The 20185-nt window shown below is 36.6% G+C and overlaps 1 protein-coding gene and 1 non-coding gene across 4 annotated transcripts in view; one reads left to right on the top strand and one right to left on the bottom strand.

The window, feature by feature from the left end:
* Positions 1 to 20185, bottom strand: part of TAF4B (TATA-box binding protein associated factor 4b) — a 168329-nt gene that overhangs the window by 20643 nt on the left and 127501 nt on the right. For all 3 annotated transcript variants that reach the window (XR_010124160.1, XM_054460650.2, XM_054460651.2), the window contains one exon: positions 17515 to 17619. Coding sequence is in view for 2 of the 3 variants with exons in the window: in XM_054460650.2 (XP_054316625.1) it covers positions 17515 to 17619 (105 nt within the window). In the remaining variant the exon portion in view is untranslated. The remainder of the gene's footprint in view (positions 1 to 17514; positions 17620 to 20185) is intronic.
* Positions 8912 to 9017, top strand: LOC129019253 (U6 spliceosomal RNA). The gene has a single exon (XR_008495584.1). It is a non-coding gene; the product is annotated as a U6 spliceosomal RNA (small nuclear RNA).

The following is a 20185-nucleotide window of genomic DNA, read 5'->3' as shown; positions in this document are numbered from 1 at the left end:
TATAACGGAATATTATTCAATCAAAAACAAGGATGAAGTACTGATACATGCTACAATACAGGCAGACTATGAAAACATTATGCTAAGTGAAAGAAGCCAGACACAAAAGGCCACATGTTCTATGATTCCGTTTATATGAATGCCTAGAATAGGTGAATCCTTACAGACAGAAAAGTAGATTAGCAGTTGTCAGGAACTGAGAGGATGACTGCTAATGGCTAAACAAGCTATTTCTTTGTAGGGTGATGAAAATGTTCTGGGATTAAATAGTGGGGATGATTACACAGTCTTCTGAATATACTAAAAAGAGCTGGACTGGACACTTTACAGAAGTGAATTTATTGTACATAAATTATATCTCAATGAAAAAAGAAGTTGGCACACACCTGATAAGCCAAAACAAGTTCAAATAAACACCTCAAAATCAACCTATGTTTACTTTTCCTTCAATATTCCATGGAATTGTTGAGAAAAATGCATACATAAACAGAAGCTAAATAGGGTACACTAAACATTATTATAAGGTATACCTAAGCAGATTCATTGTTTTTCATGTAAACTCGGTATTGCGGATAACGTTAATTGAAAATCTGAACATCTAACTGGGACAAATTTCACAGAGAAATTAACCATCATTTAAACTATGAAAAGGTAATACATTTACCAACCACTTTTCCCATAAACATTGGTTTGTTGTTAATCAACACTCATCGAACACTTTGGAAAACCCTCTAAGACCTGACTAATACTTATTACAGGCAATCCTATATAACAGGCAATTCATGCTTCTCATAGTCACTGAAGTGTAAACCAAACAGCTGCATAAACGCAGAAAGAGACAGGTACAACATTATGGAATAATAACAATATAACTGGTCCTGTGAGAATACTACAATTTAAGGAGAGTAATAGTACTCCAGATTATAGAAGAAGCAGGCAGACAGACAGAGTTTTCCAAAAACTGTTTCCTGGGAGCCTGAAAACTCATAGAAATTATCTTAAAGCTGGACAGCCTTTAAAAAAAAAAAACTTTCTTAGCATAAGCTCATGATTAGGCTAACTATAATTAAAATGATATGAAGAAAAAAATACCATGTAAATCCTCAAATATTACATATAAAACACCATCAACACACAATTTGCCCTGGGAAGAACAGTAACTGGAATACTTAATGGGACAGTGGAATGAAACACTAAAAATACTTCAGGAAAAGACATGGGAATCTTAAATTCTGTGAGCTCAATATTTTGCTAATAATAAACTGATAATTTTCAGTTTAACAAGTATCTATGGCTGGCTATCACGGCCACCATGCTAACAAGGTGCATTATGGGCTCCCCTCGTACATCCCTAATCATGCTTTGTGTTATGGCAGAAAAGGCCATAGCGGCATAAATCCAGCACTGCTATGATAAAGAAAGCTAACTTTTTGGATTACTAAATTCCAAGCAAGCTGAGACCTAGCCATTGTACTTAGTAACACTGGGTGAACAGAGGGAGGGAGGGAGGAATGAATAAATGAATGAATGAATGAATGAATACAAATGCCATCTCAACAAGTATATTACAACTCCTAAATAAAGGATGGAAAGAAGATTACCAATTCAATTCAAAAGACTGAGAGATGACAAATGCCACCATGGATTATTTTTTAAAATATTAATATCCAGTATTGATGAGATGCTAATAAACACTTTCATACAACACTGGTAGGAATGTAAACTAGTTCACTTTAAAAGGAAAGCAATTGGCAATATTTTTTTTTTAGATAACCTTTAATTTCTTTTTATATTTCCTACAATATACATATATTGATTTTGATTAATATAAACATTTTAAATTTAAAAATTAACATTAAAGAGGAAGGCAGGAGCTAAAAGAAATCACCAGTCTGAGGAATCAAAAGGTATGAGTGACAATAACAGGAAAGGAACCTGGGAAGAGCTGACAGTGAAAAGCCCACTGGAGATAAAACACTAGAGAAAGTGGGAAGATAGATTCCACACACTAAATCTAAGAGAAGAGGGCAAGCTTTGGAGCTCCTGACTAGGGCAGTAAGGTGGAGCAAGGCTCATAGAAAGGGCAGATTAAATGAGGTGCATGTTGCCTTTAAAATCCAAATGTGTCTCTCTCTTCGTGAAGGGAGAGGGCTGACACAAGTTGTCTTACCTTGGAAAGGGTTTCTCAACAAGGTCCAAACTACTGAAGCCCTAGAAAGTTCACCAAGACAGTAGGCTCCTACATTTCTGTGGGACTCATTGTTCACCCTCTGGTATGAAAGCACCTTACTAAACTGTCAAGAGGTGGTGTTACTTTTTTTTTTTTTTTTTTGAGACAGAGTCTAGCTCTTTCACCCAGGCTGGAGTGCAGTGGCACGATCTTGGCTCACTGCAAGCTCCGCCTCCCGGGTTCACGCCATTCTCCTGCCTCAGCCTCCCGAGTAGCTGGGACTACAGGCGCCCGCCACTACGCCCGGCTATTTTTTTGTATTTTTAGTAGAGACGGGGTTTCACTGTGTTAGCCAGGACGGTCTCGATCTCCCGACCTCGTGATCCACCCGCCTCGGCCTCCCAAAGTGCTAGGATTACAGGCGTGAGCCGCCGCGCCCAGCTGGTGTTGTTACTTTTTGATCACCAGGTCAATCAGCATGGTATTAATATAATGGATAGGCAAAATATGTGGAAGGAAGAGGCTAGCCAGGTCCTTTGCATAAGACTTGATACGTCATAACACTTAATATAGCCCTGACATAGGTTAGTAAGAGTGTAATGCAAACCTTGCCAGTCAAAAGTAAACTGATTCTGATGGTCTTTACTAATAGGTATACAGAAAAGAAGTGTATGCCAGATCAATATCTGTATACCAAAAGTCAAGGGTTGTATAGATTTGCTCCAGCAACAAAAGCACATCTGGAAAAAATACCTGCAATTGAAATCACCTTGATTAAGTTTATGGTAATCCACTGTCACTCTCCAAAGCCAAATAGGCAAGGTGAATGGGAATGTAATAAGAATCACCACTCTTGGGTTTTTCAAATCCTTTATGGTGGCTCTGCAATTCCTCCAGGAAACAGTTTACTATTTTGGTAGGTAGACACCATTCTAGTGGCTTCCATTTTACTTTCTCTCACTTCCATGGGTCAGGAAACCAATGTGGGAACTCTGTTAGTTGCTGAGTTTATCCATTCCAATTCTCCATTCCAGGAATGTGGAAATAACCATGTTGTGGGTTCAGGGTCCATTGTGAGGCAGATCTATGCCAAAACTCCATTAACTAATGGAAAACAATGGTGTTTTGGGTCTCCTAGATTTCCTATACATTGAGCCCCAGTGTCTACCAATCCCTAAAGTGTCTAATTATTTCCCCTTCCCCAGTGCACAATCACTCTGGCAAATGGCTGCAGGCCCTTTGAGGAAAGGCTAGAAAGAAATTTACAGTAGAATTTCTCACTGTGAGGCAGGGTCTTTCCTCAAGAGGACCTGGCTTTTCCTTCATTCAAAGGTCTTGGGGTCTGTAAACTGGCTTAAATCTGGGGACTGGATGCGGGGGTATAATTATTTATTGAGATCATCGAAGTCACCCATCTGTTCACCAGACCTACAGCTTATATGTTTATACAAATCAAGGAAGACTAAATAGATTGCCCATCTATTTCCATTCTAGGGATATCATGATCACCTAGCCAGTATCAAAGATCTCTGCAGCTCAGACTATTCTGATTACTGCACTGACTTTGCTGACCATTACAGTAACCACATTCACCTTGTCTTTAGCAATTAAATGACACTCCTGCCTCTGCCACCTGGGAACCTATCATTCCCAGTGAATTCCAGGACTTAGTTTGATGTCAGCAGTTCCCCTGTCATTACTAATTTAAAGTAAATAGCCAACAGAGCTCCTCAAGGGTGGTGAGGCTCCCCTCATGAATAGAGAAATAAGGAAATGGTAAGAATTAGGGGCACAGGTCTTTACCTCCATTCTCTTCTACCGGGCTACAGGGGACCATAGTTTTCTGAAGTGTTCCTTATTTACTTATTATAGCTGAGTTATTAAATGTTTAAACAGATTTATTGTCATCTAACACTTTTTATAAATATGATGTTGATTCAGTAGAATTTAGAGCATGCTGTTACTTTAGATGAAGTAGCTCCTTATATTTTAAGATTTTTTTTTTAACATTCTGTTTTGTTCACGCTTCATGAACAAATCTGCCTCACTTATTCATAAATGACCTAAACATAAATCTGAATTTTAGTTGGGTCTTTTTTGATAATTCCTAATTTCTCATAGCTTTGATAAAATGAATATCCTCTGGACCCACATGTGTGATCAGGACCTACACGATAAATCCACTCTAGCATCCCAATTTCCCCAAGCCTTTGGATACAAATATTTATAATATACAAATAAAGTTATATCATCTATCTCAATTTCACTTTCAGGCCACCTTCTGATCTAGCTTTAAGTCAACCAACTGAATTAACTGTTAAAGCCACTCCTAGCCTTCTCTCTGATCTAATGTCTTCTGTCTATTATCTCTATTGGTGAGTCCATATCAATAACTTCAGCCTGATCCAACTTTATATTCCTTCTACTCTGAACCTACACCCTTAGGATCCATTCCCACATCATCCCCTCAGGTAACTGCAGGCAAAATCAGGTGCTTCGTACCTCATTCTCTGGGGGCTGCTGGAACTTGAGGCTGATTATAGGTATAGAAGCAATGAGAGGTGGTGAGGATAGGTCCTGAGGAAGATCAGTAGTCCGATGTAAGGCAACTTCCTTAAGGGAAGCCAATACAGGTGCTACAGGAGACTAACCTCCTTCAGACAGACAGGGGTAGAAGGACTGGCAAGGGCGGTTCAATAGAAATAGAACTGAGGAGTTCAAGATACCCAGTTTCATCGGAATCTGCTCATATCTCTCATGCAATTTTTAATTTTCCACTCTTTCCCAATAAATGTTGTACACTTTAACCCAAGAGATCTTACAAGATTGGAAGTTCAATTTGCACTGTAATTCAGCCACCTGCAGGAACAGACTTTGGGTTTGGTGTCCAGAAATCTCTGCCTTTGGCTACAAGACATAAGGATTTCTTTTAGGGCAATCACAGATGATTTCACTCCCATATGTGGACTCTGAGCTCAGAATTTACAGCCCTTTTCTTCCTTAAGTTCTCCAGTGTACTTTGAAGGAACCAATCTATCTCACTATTATTGTCACAAAAATGTTCTGTGGTAATAAACACTTGTTCTCCCAAAGCCTTGCCTTCTAAGGGCATTTAATTTCTACTGTCTACAAGTTTTGCCACCGCATGCCACAGACCACCAGTGTCCCTTTTACCACTAGAGACAGGATCATTATTGCTGTTAGATCTGATTAGACCAGAGAACCGATTCTGGAAAACCCAGAACTAATTCAGGAACCCATCTTTTAAGGTGCTACTCCTCTGCAGCTACCAATGGTATAAAGCCCAGTATTAGTTAGCATTTGACAAGAGAAGACTAGAAATGATACAAAATATGGCATTACCAGAGATTTGGCCATGTATAATTGTTAACCTAGTTAAACAGTTCATGTTCAGCTGTAACTCTGCATCTGGTGCTAGGTCTGGCCCAGGGTTCAGAGGAGCCAAAAGAGAAGAGGAGCTAAGGAGCCCAGCTGCTGGGCAATGCCTATGCCAGCCCATGCCAGCAACGCCTTTGAGCTGCAACAGCATCTGTTGTCCTCACCCTGATCTTCTAAGCAAAAGAATATGGCTGCAGTTTCACATTTACCTTTCAAAGTCAAAATGCTTCATGGCCCTTGCTAAGAACGCAAAAGAAAAAAGAAATCTGGGAAACAGTTCCAGCTTAGCTAGTTTGACACAATACAAGTCCAGCACACCATCTTTGTCTTAAAAACAGGTAACTTTCTTGGAGCAGTCCTGAGTTTTAACTTCTAACTCTTCTATCATTGCTTATTTCTTTCAGTACACCTTACATTTCCAAAGGGGTATTTCATTTTCCCCAACTGCTTTTCTTTCAAATAGCCTTCTAGTCTAGTGTAACGGTTGCAAGATATTCCATTTCCTTTCTTTTCCCTTTTTTTAGTTTCCTTCTGCTTCATGCCTTGTTTTTCTTCCATATTCTCCCTTTTATCTTTCACATAAAGGTTTTTCCTCATATATCTGGTGATCCTTGCCAATCTGTTGTTATTTAAAAGTAATGCACCTGACTATTAGTATTTCAGGCTTCCTCTTTCCTCTCTTAGGCTAGTTATTTTTCTCAGAAAGAATGCCTCTATAGTCACTAGTTTGAATCAACTTTCAAATTCTACTGAATACCCTTACTGCCACTTTTCTCCTTTCTTCTTTGTTCTTGTTAATATGTTTTCAGCCTCTCTCATTTATGTGGGACTTGTGAAAAAACGATAAGCCAATAATATGCAATTTAACATATTTCACAGTAAGTCCATAAAGATAGCTGAGAAAGAGTCAACTTTCAAGCCTTTGGAAAATTTTAAAGACCAAACCAAAAATTCAGATTTATGTTTAGGTCATTTATGAATAGCAAGGCAGATTTGTTCATGACGTGTGAACAAAACAGAATGTAAAAAAAAAAAAATCTTAAAATATAAGGAGCTGCTTTGTCTAAGGTAACAGCATGTTCTAAATTCTACTGAATCTATAAATTTATAAAAAGAGTTAGATGACAATAAATCTGTTTAAACATCTAACAAGTCAGCTATAATAAATAAATAAGGAACCCTTCAGAAAACTGTGGTCCCCTGTAGCCTGGTAGAAGAGAATGGAGGTAAAGAGTGACTGCTATCTGTGCCCCTTAAGGAAATGCAAATTAAAGTTGGGCCTTTCATGTGAATAGACTTTTAGTTAAATTACTTATGTACCTTTTCAGAGTGAAGAATCACCTGTAACAGCAACCAGAAACAGACAATTATCTTTAAGAAATACTGTTTGTCCCCAAAAGGTTTTAAGCCTTTGGGTTTTCCAAAATAATTTCAGGCTTAGTATTTCAATTATAATCTAACCCTATCCTCAAATGATGAAAACTAGCAAATATGGTAAAGAAAATGACACCTACTTAAGATCATTTAAATATCCATAAGAATTCCACCTGGTTCTCTATTTGAAAATGTACACATTTCTAAGTTATAAAAAAAACTATCCCTAAATGATTTTAATACTTAAATAAATGTTTTATACTCTAAGTATTTTTCACATAGGGTATTTTAGAGGTTGTTCAACACTTCTACACCATGTTTCCATGTAAAAACAGAACTTTGATCTTTGAAGAGAGCACAAAGGAATGGTAGAGATGCAATAAATAAAAAATTGCAGTGACAAACATTTTTAAATGATTGATCATATCTACTGCTAGCAAGAAAATGGAGAAATGGGCACTCAATCAGCAGTGGAAACTTTTGGAATGCTTTTGGTAAGCATTATGAGCGTCTATTAAATTTTGTGCATATCCATGGACCCAAAAGTTCCACTTCTAGAAATCAATTCTATAAAACAAATGATTACATGAAGATAAAACAGGATGCTCATTATTTATAATAAACAAATGAAAATATTCTAAATGTCTATCAGTGGATATGTAACAGTGTGGGAAAATGTCTATGATGGTTAATTTTATGTGCCAACTTGACTGGGCTAAGGGTTACCCAGATAGCTGGTAAAACATTGTTTCTGTGTGTCTATAAGAGTGTTTTGGGAAGAGATTAGCATTTGAATCAGTAGACTGAATAAAGAAGAACCACCCTTACCAATGTAAGGATGCATGACCCAGTCAGTTGAGGGCCTGGATAGAACAAAAAGGTAAAGAAAGGGCAAACTCACTCTCTCTTCTAGAGCTCGTACATGCATTTTCTGCCTTCAGACATCAGAGCTCCAGGTTCTCATTCCCGTATTTACACCAGTGACCCACCTCTAGTTAATTCCCCACCCCCATTCTCAGGCCTTCTGCCTTGGACTGAGAGTTACACCACACCACTGGCTCCCCTGTTTCTCAGGACTTCACATTCAGACTGAATTATACCACCAACTTACCTGGGTCTCCAGGTTGCAGACAGCATAGCGTGAGACTTCTCAGCTTCCATAATCATGTGAGCCAATTCTCATTTTTAATATCCCTGTACATACATGTATATATGTATATCCTACTGGTATGCTCTTCTGGAGAATCCTATTAATGTCCAAGACACACTGTCCCACAAATCATAGAATAGCGCTTTTAGGATGATCCTATTATAGTACTTAAAAGCACACATTTCTTTGGACATGTACTTGGGTTCTTCTACTTACTTATTATAGAACTTTGGGGAAGCAACTAATCCTCTCTATACCACAATTTTTTCATTTGAGGAAAACAATAGTATGATCTTACAGAGGAATTGTGAGGACTAATGAAGATAATACATTCTAATTGCTTGATAAAGCTCAACTGTGATTATTACATATATATTTTAAAAGCACATGCATATATAATGATTGTATTAGGTTGAACTATCTGAAACTGCCAATACTTAATTAACAACTGCTCACCTAAAAAAATGGCAAGTTTGTATGGTTTAACCTAACACATGCATGGAAATTTTCAGAAAGAATATCCAAGGAAAAGCTGTTTTAAATATTCTTCTATTGTTTCCTTACAAGGGAAAAATACTCTTCTCTACCATTTGGACATTTTAAATGTGAACATAGTTAAACATTCCCTCCTCTCAAATAAAAAGCTATCTATACCCCTTGCTTTAAGCAGTACTATCTTAAAAGCATGGCAGACATAGGAGATCCCCCTTCCCTTCCCCCTAAATCAATAATCATTTGTTGACCGAGCAATCTACCTTCTTTTATTACTCTTCTAGGGAGATTCCACTTCATTTTAGAGAAACTTAAAGAATGCTGGCATGCTCACTTTGGCAGCACATATACTAAAACTGGAATGATACAGAAAAGATTAGCATGGCCCCTGCACAAGATAACAAGCAAATTCATGAAGCATTCCACATTTTTATATATATTTCATAAAATGTTGGCATTGGAAAACATGTTAGAGATTGTACACTGAGGTAAATTCATGCTAGTTTAAACACTGTCAGGAAGTTATTCATCAAATCTAATCTAAATATTACAATCCGAAGAGATCTGGTTTTAAAAAATTCTATAACTCTTCCTTTATAAAATGAGTGGAAATAAAGAAGTCAAGAAATAAAAAAAAATAATAGGCCAGGCGCAGTGGCTCACACCTGTAATCCCAGTACTTTAGGAGGCCGAGGCCGCGGATCACCTGAGTTCAGGAATTTGAGACCAGTCTGGGTAACATGGTGAAACCTGGTCACAACTAAAAATACAAAAAATTAGTCAGGCGAGGTGGCATGTGCCTGTGGTCCCAGTTACTCAGGAGGCTGAGGTGGAAGGATGGCGTGAGCCTGGGAGGTGGAGGTTGCAGTGAGCTGAGATCGCACCACTGCTCTCCAGCCTGGGTGATAAAGCAAGACCCCATCTCAAAACAAAAAACAAAACCAAAAACATTCTATCAGGTACAGTCAAAGAACTATGTACAGCACTGAATTTGAGAAGACCACCACAAGTCTGTTGCTTTGGAAGCCCTATCTTGCTACATACTGAAGTGATTCACGAAAAGACAATAGTGTAGAAAATAATTAAGTCCACAAATCGCTACTACCACCTTCTCTGAAGATGACAAAGCCACAGACTCCGCCTCACTCTGCCACCCGCTTTTTCCTCTTACCTGGTATAGACACACGTCAACCATCAGAGTTCCTACGGTTCACGGACAGACCCCTCTCCAGTACCATCCCTCCTCTCCAAGACACTCCCATCTAGCTTTCCAGACTTTCTTTTTGGCTACAAGCCGGAAGCTTCTGCTGCCTGCTGAAAATCAGATTCATGTAATTCTGATTTTCAATCAAATATTCTAATGTATTGCTAACTGAAGTTTCAAAAAAGTCCTTTCTACTTTTATCCTCAAGAACAGAATTATAGGCCAGGTGCGGTGGCTCACGTCTGTAATCCCAGCACTTTGGGAGGCTGAGGAGGGCAGATCACCTGAGGTCAGGAGTTCAAGACCAGCTTGGCCAACATAGTGAAATCCCATCTCTACTAAAAATACAAAAATTAGCCGGGTGTGGTGGCATGTGCCTGTAGTTCCAGCTACTTGGGAGGCTGAGGCAGGAGAATCGCTTGAATCCAGGAGGTAGAGGTTGCAGTGAGCCGAGATTACGACACTGCACTCCGCCTGGGTGCCAAAGTGAGACTCTACCTCAAAAAAAAAAAAAAAGAATAGAATTATAGAGTAGCACTTTAACCTGCTTCTAGAAAGAAAGGACATATTAGTATATTGTATAATACATATTGCAATTTCTTTATTTTGGTTAGCAAATTCTATTTTAAGTAAAATGATACTATAAGCACCATGTAGCTAATTTGGTGCTGTAAACCTGATTGTTACAGAAATATCAGCATTATGAAATCAACTGAATAATTACATGATCTTGGGAAGCTTCATTTATTTGTTAGTAAAAAAGCATTCAAAGTAAAATAGTATGCTGAAATTCCTTAATATATACTTTCATAGCTCCAAGAATTGATTTTGTATAATTTTTTAGATATGTTATTATGTAAGGTTAAAATATAACTTATCTTTGTGTTTAAAAAAACATTGTTATTCATGTTGGATCATTAATAAGGCATGCAAAATATTTGAAAGTATAGCTAATGGGGGAAAAGAGAACCTTTCTAATCCAAGGATCTCTAATTAACACAGGAAGTAAAGTGATTAATGTTTTAAAATTCCAAAGAACCCCAAACACATCACCGATGTAATATACATACACAGTACACACATACAAATACTCTAAATCTTAAAGTAGGTTTTATTTTACTGTATCAATATCTGTACGGCCTACATTAATTTAAAAACTAATTTCATATATATAACTTCAAACCATAGCAGTAAAAGGAAAGGACACATTTCAAAGTACTCCCAAATAGTACATTTTAACTATTTCTCCACCTTCCTGCGACCCACTAGCCAATAAGCTTATGGTATAAATATCTTATTCAAAATTGTAATTGGTACTTGCTGCTCTTTGTCAGGATAACATAAGGAGATAGCGGCTGATGCTATTCAATTTTACCAAGACTTCAGAGAATATCAAGTGTAAATTTCCAAAGGCTAGGTTAATATATAAATTATCCAAATAGATCATGTTTAATGAGAAAAGTTTTGCTTTATCATAACAAAAAATACTCAAGGACAAAGGTCTAAAACTAATTTCTCCAATTTCTTAGCAACAATAAAGGTAATCTTCGAATGTTAAAGCGCTATGTTTTTGAATGTTACATTTTTTTTAAAAACTACCATCATTCTATTCAATCTTCCCAACTGAGAGTGCTCCCTTTTAGTAGGAAAAAACCTGCATTCAAACTAAAGAGTTACCCTCTGAAGAACTAGATTCTACTCCCACTTCTCTCTGGGATTATATGCTGATTCTAAAAAATTTAACTCAAACATGTTAAGATTTCAGGTTCCCATCGATAAAGAAAGAAGCAAACAAAAAGTAAAGCCTTTGTTTCCAGAGTACAGAATATTGAAAGTAAAAATGGTTTCATACATCATTTTTGTGTTATTTGTGAAGAAATAAAGTGAATAAAGGGTTTTTAACAATTGTAACTAATGCAAATCAGCAGTATACCTAAACATTGAAGGAGCACGCAATAGGGCTCTCTCCTCTCTCTCCTTTTTTTCTTTTATTTTTTTCTTAGGCAGGGTCTTGCTGTGTCACCCAGGCTGGAGTGCAGTGGCCTGATCACAGCTCACTGCAGCCTTGACCTCCTGGGCCAAGCTATCCTCCCTCCTAAGCCCTCCAAGTTGCTGGAACTACAGGCGCACACCACCACGTGCTGCTTTTTTTTTTTTTTTTTTTTTTTTTTTCTGTAGAGACAGGGTTTTGTGAACCACCCTCCTCAGCCTCTCAAAATGCTGGGATTACAGGCTGGAGCCACTGCACCCAGCCTGTCTCTCATTTTGAAAAGAAAAATGCCTTTAAAGTTAAAACACCATGAATAAAAATCAACAACAAGGAAACTAGTGTTCAGCTAATTTCAAAATAATAATTGTACTAAAAATGTCACCAGCTGATTAAAGAAATACATATTTTCAATTCAAGTTGACATTATAGTCATCCCTTGGTATCCTCGGGGGACTGGCACCAAGATGTAGATACCAAAAACCAAAGACGCTCAAGTCCCTGATATAAAATGGCATAGTATTTGCGTGTAACCTACGCACATCTTCCCGTATACTTGAAATCACCTCTGGATTACTTATACTACATAATACAATGTAAATGCTATATAAATAGTGTAATACTGTATTTTTTAATTTAGTATAGCTTTTAATTGTTGTAGTGTTATTTTTTATTATGTGATGTTTTTTCCTCCGAATAATTTTGATCTGCAGTTGGTTGAATACACAGATGTGGAAAGAACCCACAGATACAAAGGACTGATTATATGACTATTATCTCAGTTTAAAGTCCAGGAAGTACAGGGGAAAATATGCATGCCTGAGTTCTCAAAACCAAAGAAGCACCAAGTGACAGACAATTCAATATGTTTATATCCAAGTTAGTAAACATTTGTTTTGAAACTGAAAGTTAAATAATTTTGCATTTCATTGTAGATAAATCACATAATGGTTTTTATCATTGTTTTGAACACAAACAGCACATTCGGTTTTCTCCCTAACCAATGGATTTTCTCAGATTCAAACATATAATAAATAAAAACACCTAAAAATCTCTGTTTATTATAAATTAGAAAGTATTCTCTAAAATTTGTGACAAATTCAAAGGAGAATAAGAATTGATGCTCAGGAGAGATTAATGATTAACATTTCAAATTCACTATGCCATTAATGCTACTGATAAAATACTACTAAAAGGTGAAATCATGGAATTATTACTATTATTACAAATATGACAATTCATTAAGCACTTACTTGAGGCCAGACACTAATTAAGTACTTCACATAGACCAATCCTTAAAACATAAGACAGGCGATATGCCCATTTTACAGGTGGGGATAATTTAGGTATGCGGTTTAAAGAACTCATCCAAGGTTACAAAGCTTAACAGAGTCAAGAAGCAAACCCAGATTTTTCTGAGTCCAAAGCACATATACTTATCCCATGTGCTCTGATGATTTCTCACAAAGCAAAAAATTTAACAGAATTTGTATAATGTTACTATAGTAGAAAAGTCAGGAACTTAGACATGCCTATAACACATTCTCAAAGGAATTAAAAGTCACAAATAACTACTCTTGCCACAAAATAAAATGTATGCTAACATGTATGCTAACAAAGCATATTTATAGGAATATACTTAATGATGAAACAGCAAACCCCAATTTAAATAAAATATTTACACATATCATATACAAATGGACCAAAAACAAACAGCAGTGAGTTGTTCTGTACTAGAACAACTCAGTAGAGTTGTTTCTAGCAGAAAGATAAATTCTACGCTAAACTAGTTTTTCCATACTTTTTTTTTTTTTTTTTTGAGACGGAGTCTCACTCTGTCGCCCAGGCTGGAGGGGAGTGGCGCGATCTCAGCTCACAGCAACCTCCACCTCCCGGGTTCAAGTGATTCTCCTGCCTCAACCCCCCACATAGCCGGGACTACAGGCACGTGCCACCATGCCCAGCTAATTTTTGTATTTTTAGTAGAGACAGGGTTTCACATATTGGCTAGGCTGGTCTTGAACTCCTGACCTCAAGCAATCTGCCCACCTCAGCCTCCCAATGTGCTGGGATTACAGGTGTGAGCCATCATGCTCAGCCAGTTTTTCCATACTTTCAAACATATTATATTAAGATTTGGGGCCAAGAGTGTGGCTCATGCCTATAATCCCAGCACTCTGGGAGGCAGAAGTGGGAGGACTGCTTGGGGCCAGGAGTTCAAGGCCAGCCTGGGCAACATAGTGAGACCCTTGTCTCTACAAAAAAAAAAAAAAAATTAAAATTAATCTGAGGTACTTAAGTAGTCAAACTCATAGAAACAGAAAGTAGAATGATGGTTACTAGGGGCTGGCGGAGAAATGGAGAAATTGTTTACCGGGTATAGAATTTTAGTTTTACAAGATGAAAAGGTTTTGGAGGTTTTTTCAACAATGTGAATGTGTTTAACACTACTTAATTATACACGTAAAAATAAGATGGTTAAAAAAAGGTTTGATATTAATATATAAATAGTCATAAATAGAACTATATTGGGCTACTATATTGGGCAGTCCTGCAGTGCTGCCCAATATAGTGGCCACTAGCAGCATATGACTATTAAAATTTGTATTAAACTAAAAAAATTAAAAATTTATTTTAGTCACACTAGCCACATTTCAAGATCTCAACAGCCATATGTGGCTATTCAGGACATTGCAGACACAAACATTTTCAAAACCATACAAAGTTCTATTAGATAACACTGGTTCAGAGTGTACAGAAACAGACCCAAATACATACAAGAATTTGTATTTTTGATATACAATTGTGTGTGATAAAGATAGCATTTAAAATCAGCAGGGAAAGAATTACTGAGTAAATGGTGTTGGGACAATTATCTAGCCTAAGGGAGAATGACAGAGGACTGAGGGACTAAAGCTAAATACACACGTCAACTCTTACTCGAGTCCAGTATGAATCAAAGATGTATGCTTAAAAAGTGAAATGATAAAAGTAGTAACACATAATTCTAATTAAGAAAGGGCCTTCTAAATAGAACATAAACCCAAAAGACAAAAATAAAAATGAAAGACTGGCATTTTTTAAAGGAAAAATAAAAACATTTAGATGAATAAAGCCCAGACAAACTGAAAGAAAATGGGGCTAGGGAAAATGGGTTGTTCTATTTCCTTAATGGATTGAAAAAGAAAAAGAAAAATTGAAAATGCCTGTTTATACATGAAAAGTTGCTCAACTTACTCATAACTTAAACACTCTATTAAAACTTGCATTTTCAGTCATGAGATGGCAAAGATAGTTCCCAGTGTTAATGGGAGTGTGGTGAGATAGGCACACTAATGAATATAAAAACTGATACAACTTGGAGGGTAATTTTTAAATAGTTAATAAAAATCATGAGCAACAAATAATATTTATGTATTAAATAATACTGAGTGTGGGAACAACTTTAAAATAATCTGAGGGATGAAAATTTTAACCTAAGAAAGTTGGTGCAAATATAAATGAAACAAGATTAAGCATATATTGATGGTCCTGTCCAGGTGAGGTGGCTTACACCTGCAATCCTAGCACTTTGGGAGGCCAAGGCGGGTGAACTGCTTGAGCTCAGAAGTTCGAGACCAAGCTGGGCAACATGGCAAAACTCCGTCTCTACCAAAAAAAAAAAAAAAAATTAGCCAGGCATGGTGGTGTGTGCCTGTAGCTCCGCTACTCGGGTGGATGAGAGGTGACAGGATTGCTTGAGCCCAGGAAGTTGAGGCTGCAGTGAGCCAAGATTGTGCCACTCCATCCTGGGTGACAGAGCAAGACCTATCTCTACATAAATAAATAAGTAAATAAATAAAATTAAATTGATGGTCGCTGGAGCAGGGCGGTGCTATATAACAGTATAAGCACAGATAAGAAATACCTGAAGAATAAGTTGAATAGTATGAGAGAGATTGGTCAAGCTATAGTCAACCATTTCAGATATAAAGAAAATTACTTTAAAATAAAGGCAGTTTTTTGTACATTATATAGGACACAGTTCTACTATGCTATATAATTTACAAAGCCCTTTCTTAACTTTCACAAACATATGAGGGTTCATTATACTGTTCTCTCCACCTCTCTATATATTTGAATTTTTTCCCATAGAGTTTTTCCTAATGTTCATACCCTTTAAGTCAGGAATTCCATTTCTATGAATTTTGCCTGTACTTACATTGTACAAGCACACAACAATGTAAGTGCAAAAATGTTATCTGAGGCAATAAAGGCAAAAACCTGGAAACAACCTAAATGTCCATTGGAGGATTGGTTGAATAAATTATGGTTTACTTAAATACAGTATGTCATACACCCTTAAAAAGTATGGAAGTAAATTATATGAGGTAGACTGTGGAAAGGGGGAAAATATTGAGGGCATAATAGTAGGTACAGTTTGATCATATTTAACTAAAAACAAAACCACACATGTAGATTTGTGAATGCATGTCATATATGTGCCCACATATATCCTGGAAGGATATGTGAAAAACTTAATAGTGGTTACATCTGGTTGGGCAGGAGAGGGGGAGAATATTTCATATGTTACATTTAAAATGAAAAGAATTAGAATTTTTAAATCTTTCATCTATTAAGGTGAGTGGCGTTCATTTAGAAACTACCAATGTTCAGGATCAACAATGGTAGGAAGTTTGCCTCAAAGCAGATTTAAATTCTATAGAGAAGTATGAGCTATGGCTCTTTTATTGCTGACCTTATCTCAGAGCCCTTAGCATACCTCTCTCTCAGCCCTGATGATTGCTCCTAAAGCCAAAATGCTAATATTATCTTTTTTTTTTTTTTGAGACAGAGTCTCACTCTGTCACCCAGGCTGGAGTGCAGTGGTGCGATCTTGGCAAACTGTAACCTCCGCCTCCTGGGTTCACGCCATTCTCCTGCCTCAGCCTCCCGAGTAGCTGGGACTACAGGCGCCCGCCACCACGTCTGGCTAATTTTTCATATTTTTAGTAGAGACGGGTTTTCACTGTGTTAACCAGGATGGTCTCGATCTCCTGACCTTGTGATCCGCCCATCTCGGCCTCCCAAATTGCTGGGATTACAGGCGTGAGCCACCGCGCCCAGCCCTAATATTATCTTAAATAATTACTCTGAAGATGTAAGTAAGATCTTTTCTTGGTGTTAACCAAACAATTAAGGTCATTTATTGGGTATACATGTGCCTATTCTATGGGGAATACAAAAGACTATTATTATAGTGCTTGCTCAAAAAGTTTATAATCTAACAGAAGAGAAAATGTTCATACAAGGAAACAATGCCATGCAAACACATATACTCAGAAAAAGAGAAGCTGGTATGGGAATGAATAGTCAGGGTTTATGAAAGAAATAAGAGGGCAGATTCAGTCTTACAAGATTAGCCAGATTTACACAGAGGGAACAGGATTGCATAAAAACACTAGAAACAATGTACAGAAATAAAAAATTTAAATACTGGAAGACTCGATATGACTAGGGATGGGGGAAAGAAAAAGTATGAAATAAGTAACAAGTAGTATGAAATAAGTAACAAGTTCAAGGTGATAAACATCTTTAAAATCTGGCAAAAATTAAGATTTTATAAAATTGGCAAAGATGAATTTTAAGAGGTGTCTGGCAGCAACAGCGTGCATAACAGGGTAAACCATTTTTAAGTCTTTGCTTCTTTTTGGCTTGCTTTCTTGACATTAAAAATAAAATAATGAACATTTCAATACCTCAATTCCAGATTCTAGTGTTCTCTTCTTCCTTGGTCCAATAGCTGCAAGAGCTGTGAGATTAGCATCTCTATGCTGTATCTGTGCAAGTTCCAATTGCTGTAACTAGAAGACGGAAGAAAAAAAAATCAATGTTTACACACATTCATGCTCAGAGGGAAAAAGAAACTGATTACTAAGCCTATTTCTGCATTCACCAAATAAAGTTACAATATAAAATAAACATTAGATTCCCATAACAGCCAAGGGCACATTTTCTGATTCTTTTACACCAACAAACTCTTTAGTTCTTAATCTCTATATGGAAGAGGCAGAACTCAGGTAAAGAAGAAGTACAGAAAAGAAGAAAGGCATCTAAAGCTTAATTTCTCCCAGTATAACCACAGATAAGAAATGCCTGAAGAATTAAGTTGAACAGTAAGTCAGAGAGAGATTGGTCAAACTATAGTCAACCATTTCAGATTAAATTCACTTTAAAATAAAGACAGTTTTTGTACATTATTGTACACAGTTCTACTATGCTATATAATTTACAAAGCACTTTCTTAATTCTCACAACCATATTGAAAGGTGATTGCTATAATATAAAAATTATACATCATCCTCTTTTTATTAATGGAGACAGTAAGGCTCTAAGAGGTTAGGGTAACTTCATAAAAGGCACCACACAAGTAGTAAGCGGTGGAGACAGCAAGTGGAGCAAAATGCTCTCATTAAAAACCTCTTTAGTACATCACACTTTCTCATTTGCAAATAAAAGTCTTAGATTTACTCTATAATCTTCATGGCAAAATTCCAAAGTAATTTAGTACTGTTTTGTTGCACAGCTTTCATCATACTTAATCAAGAATGCCCACATCTACAGGGTATAATGTTTTTTTCTATGTGGGCAAAACTATACACGGGTATGCATGAAAGATGTCCTATTAAAAGGCAGAAACTGCATTATTTCATTGAGGCAACTAAGTGTCAAATTAGGTATTCTGTTTAAAAAAAAAAAAACACAAAGTAAGAAAGTCAAAATAGAACACCACTAGACAAATCCCTAAGCTTTTTCAGAGAGAGGAATAATGTTCAATTCCCATCAAAATCTTATTATTAATATTAATACTATGGAGGGAAAAGAGGAAAGAACCTGGGGCCAGTTGACAGTCACATATTCAAACAAGATCAAGACAGTCAACTGAAAGTAACCTGTTGAGAAACCCTATATGTGTACTGAGAATATTCTTTCAAAAGAGTACTAACCAAAATCTTTTAACACATGTTTAAAAATAGAGCAGGTTGAAAACAAAAAGTAGTTTGTGGTGAAACGGTCAGTCTTAAGGAGATACCAAGTACCTAAATTCCACTTTAAGATTACTTTGGATTATTTTAATATTAGGGGAAAGAATGAATAACTGAATAGGTAACTGAATCTTTAGTAAAGCAGAAAATAATTGCTATGTTCTGAACGTCTGTATCCCTCCAAACTTCTAATGTTGAAATCCTAACACCCAGGGTGACTGGTATTAGGAGATGGGGCCTCTGGGAGATGATTAAGTCATGAGGGTGGAGACTTGGTGCCCTTATAAAAGAGGCTTAAGAGAAACCCCTCGCCCCTTCCACCAAGTGAGAACATAGTGAGCAAGTAGGCTCTAACCAGACACCAAATCTGCTGGCACCTTGATCTTGGACTTCCTAGCCTCTATAACTGTGAGAAATAAAATTCTATTGTGTATTAGCTACCCAGTCTAAGATATTTCATTATAGCAGCCCAAATGAACTAAGACAACAATTAATTAAAGAAGATGAACTAAGAACCATTTTCCACTTGCTTCACAAATTATAGGACAGAAATCCTTTTAAACTGTGTGTTTACGTATAAATAAATTGTTAGAAAAGTGTTTTCAGAAGTTACAAAATATCTCTTGTAGCTGCTGGCCTTTTTAATAAAAAATATAGTTTTAGAGTCTAATGCTGCCACAATTCAGAACTTCTAGGGGACAAAATAATGATTTTAGTTAATCTACCCTGCAGTACAAATCAAACAACAAGCTGTATTTTAAAGTCCTTCCCTGTAGAGAAATGGCATCTGCAAGACAGTCAAACCAAATAAAAGGTTTTTAAACTGACCACTGTCTTCAAATTCCCCTATGTGTAGTGTAACATTTTCTCCCATTCTGCAAATTATACTTTGGTTTTCTGAAGTCTCTCACACAAAATTTTAGAAAATTTCACAAAAATCTAACAAAAATGGAAACTGACCATAGTTTTCATTGGCCCTGTATTTATAACAAGCTTTCTCAAAACCAATGCATCTTGGCAAGCACAAAAGAGTAAAACCAGGCACTTTTAACCAGAAAAGGAGGAAGTTCTGAGCATTAATGCAAATATGGCATTTATCAAGGATAAAGACTACAATAAGTAACCTCAGTTCAATAAAAATAGCCATTGAGTTAGAGGCTTGCCTGTGGAAACAGGATTGCAAATGATACGATTATCTATGCAGAAAACCCCAAGTTATCTACATATAAAAAAAAAATCCTCCTAAGACTGATAAGTGAGTTTAGCAATATTACAAGATGCAAGGTTGACACATGCAATAAGTGAGTTCTAAATATCATTAAGGTACAATTGGAAACTTAAAATTTGTAAATGTCATTTATAATTGCTCTCTCCCAAATGAAAT

Source organism: Pongo pygmaeus, chromosome 17 (genome assembly GCF_028885625.2).
Source record: "Pongo pygmaeus isolate AG05252 chromosome 17, NHGRI_mPonPyg2-v2.0_pri, whole genome shotgun sequence".
NCBI classification, from domain to species: domain Eukaryota; kingdom Metazoa; phylum Chordata; class Mammalia; order Primates; family Hominidae; genus Pongo; species Pongo pygmaeus.
Note: the sequence above shows the minus strand (reverse complement) of the source record. Positions and strands in the feature narration are given on the sequence as shown.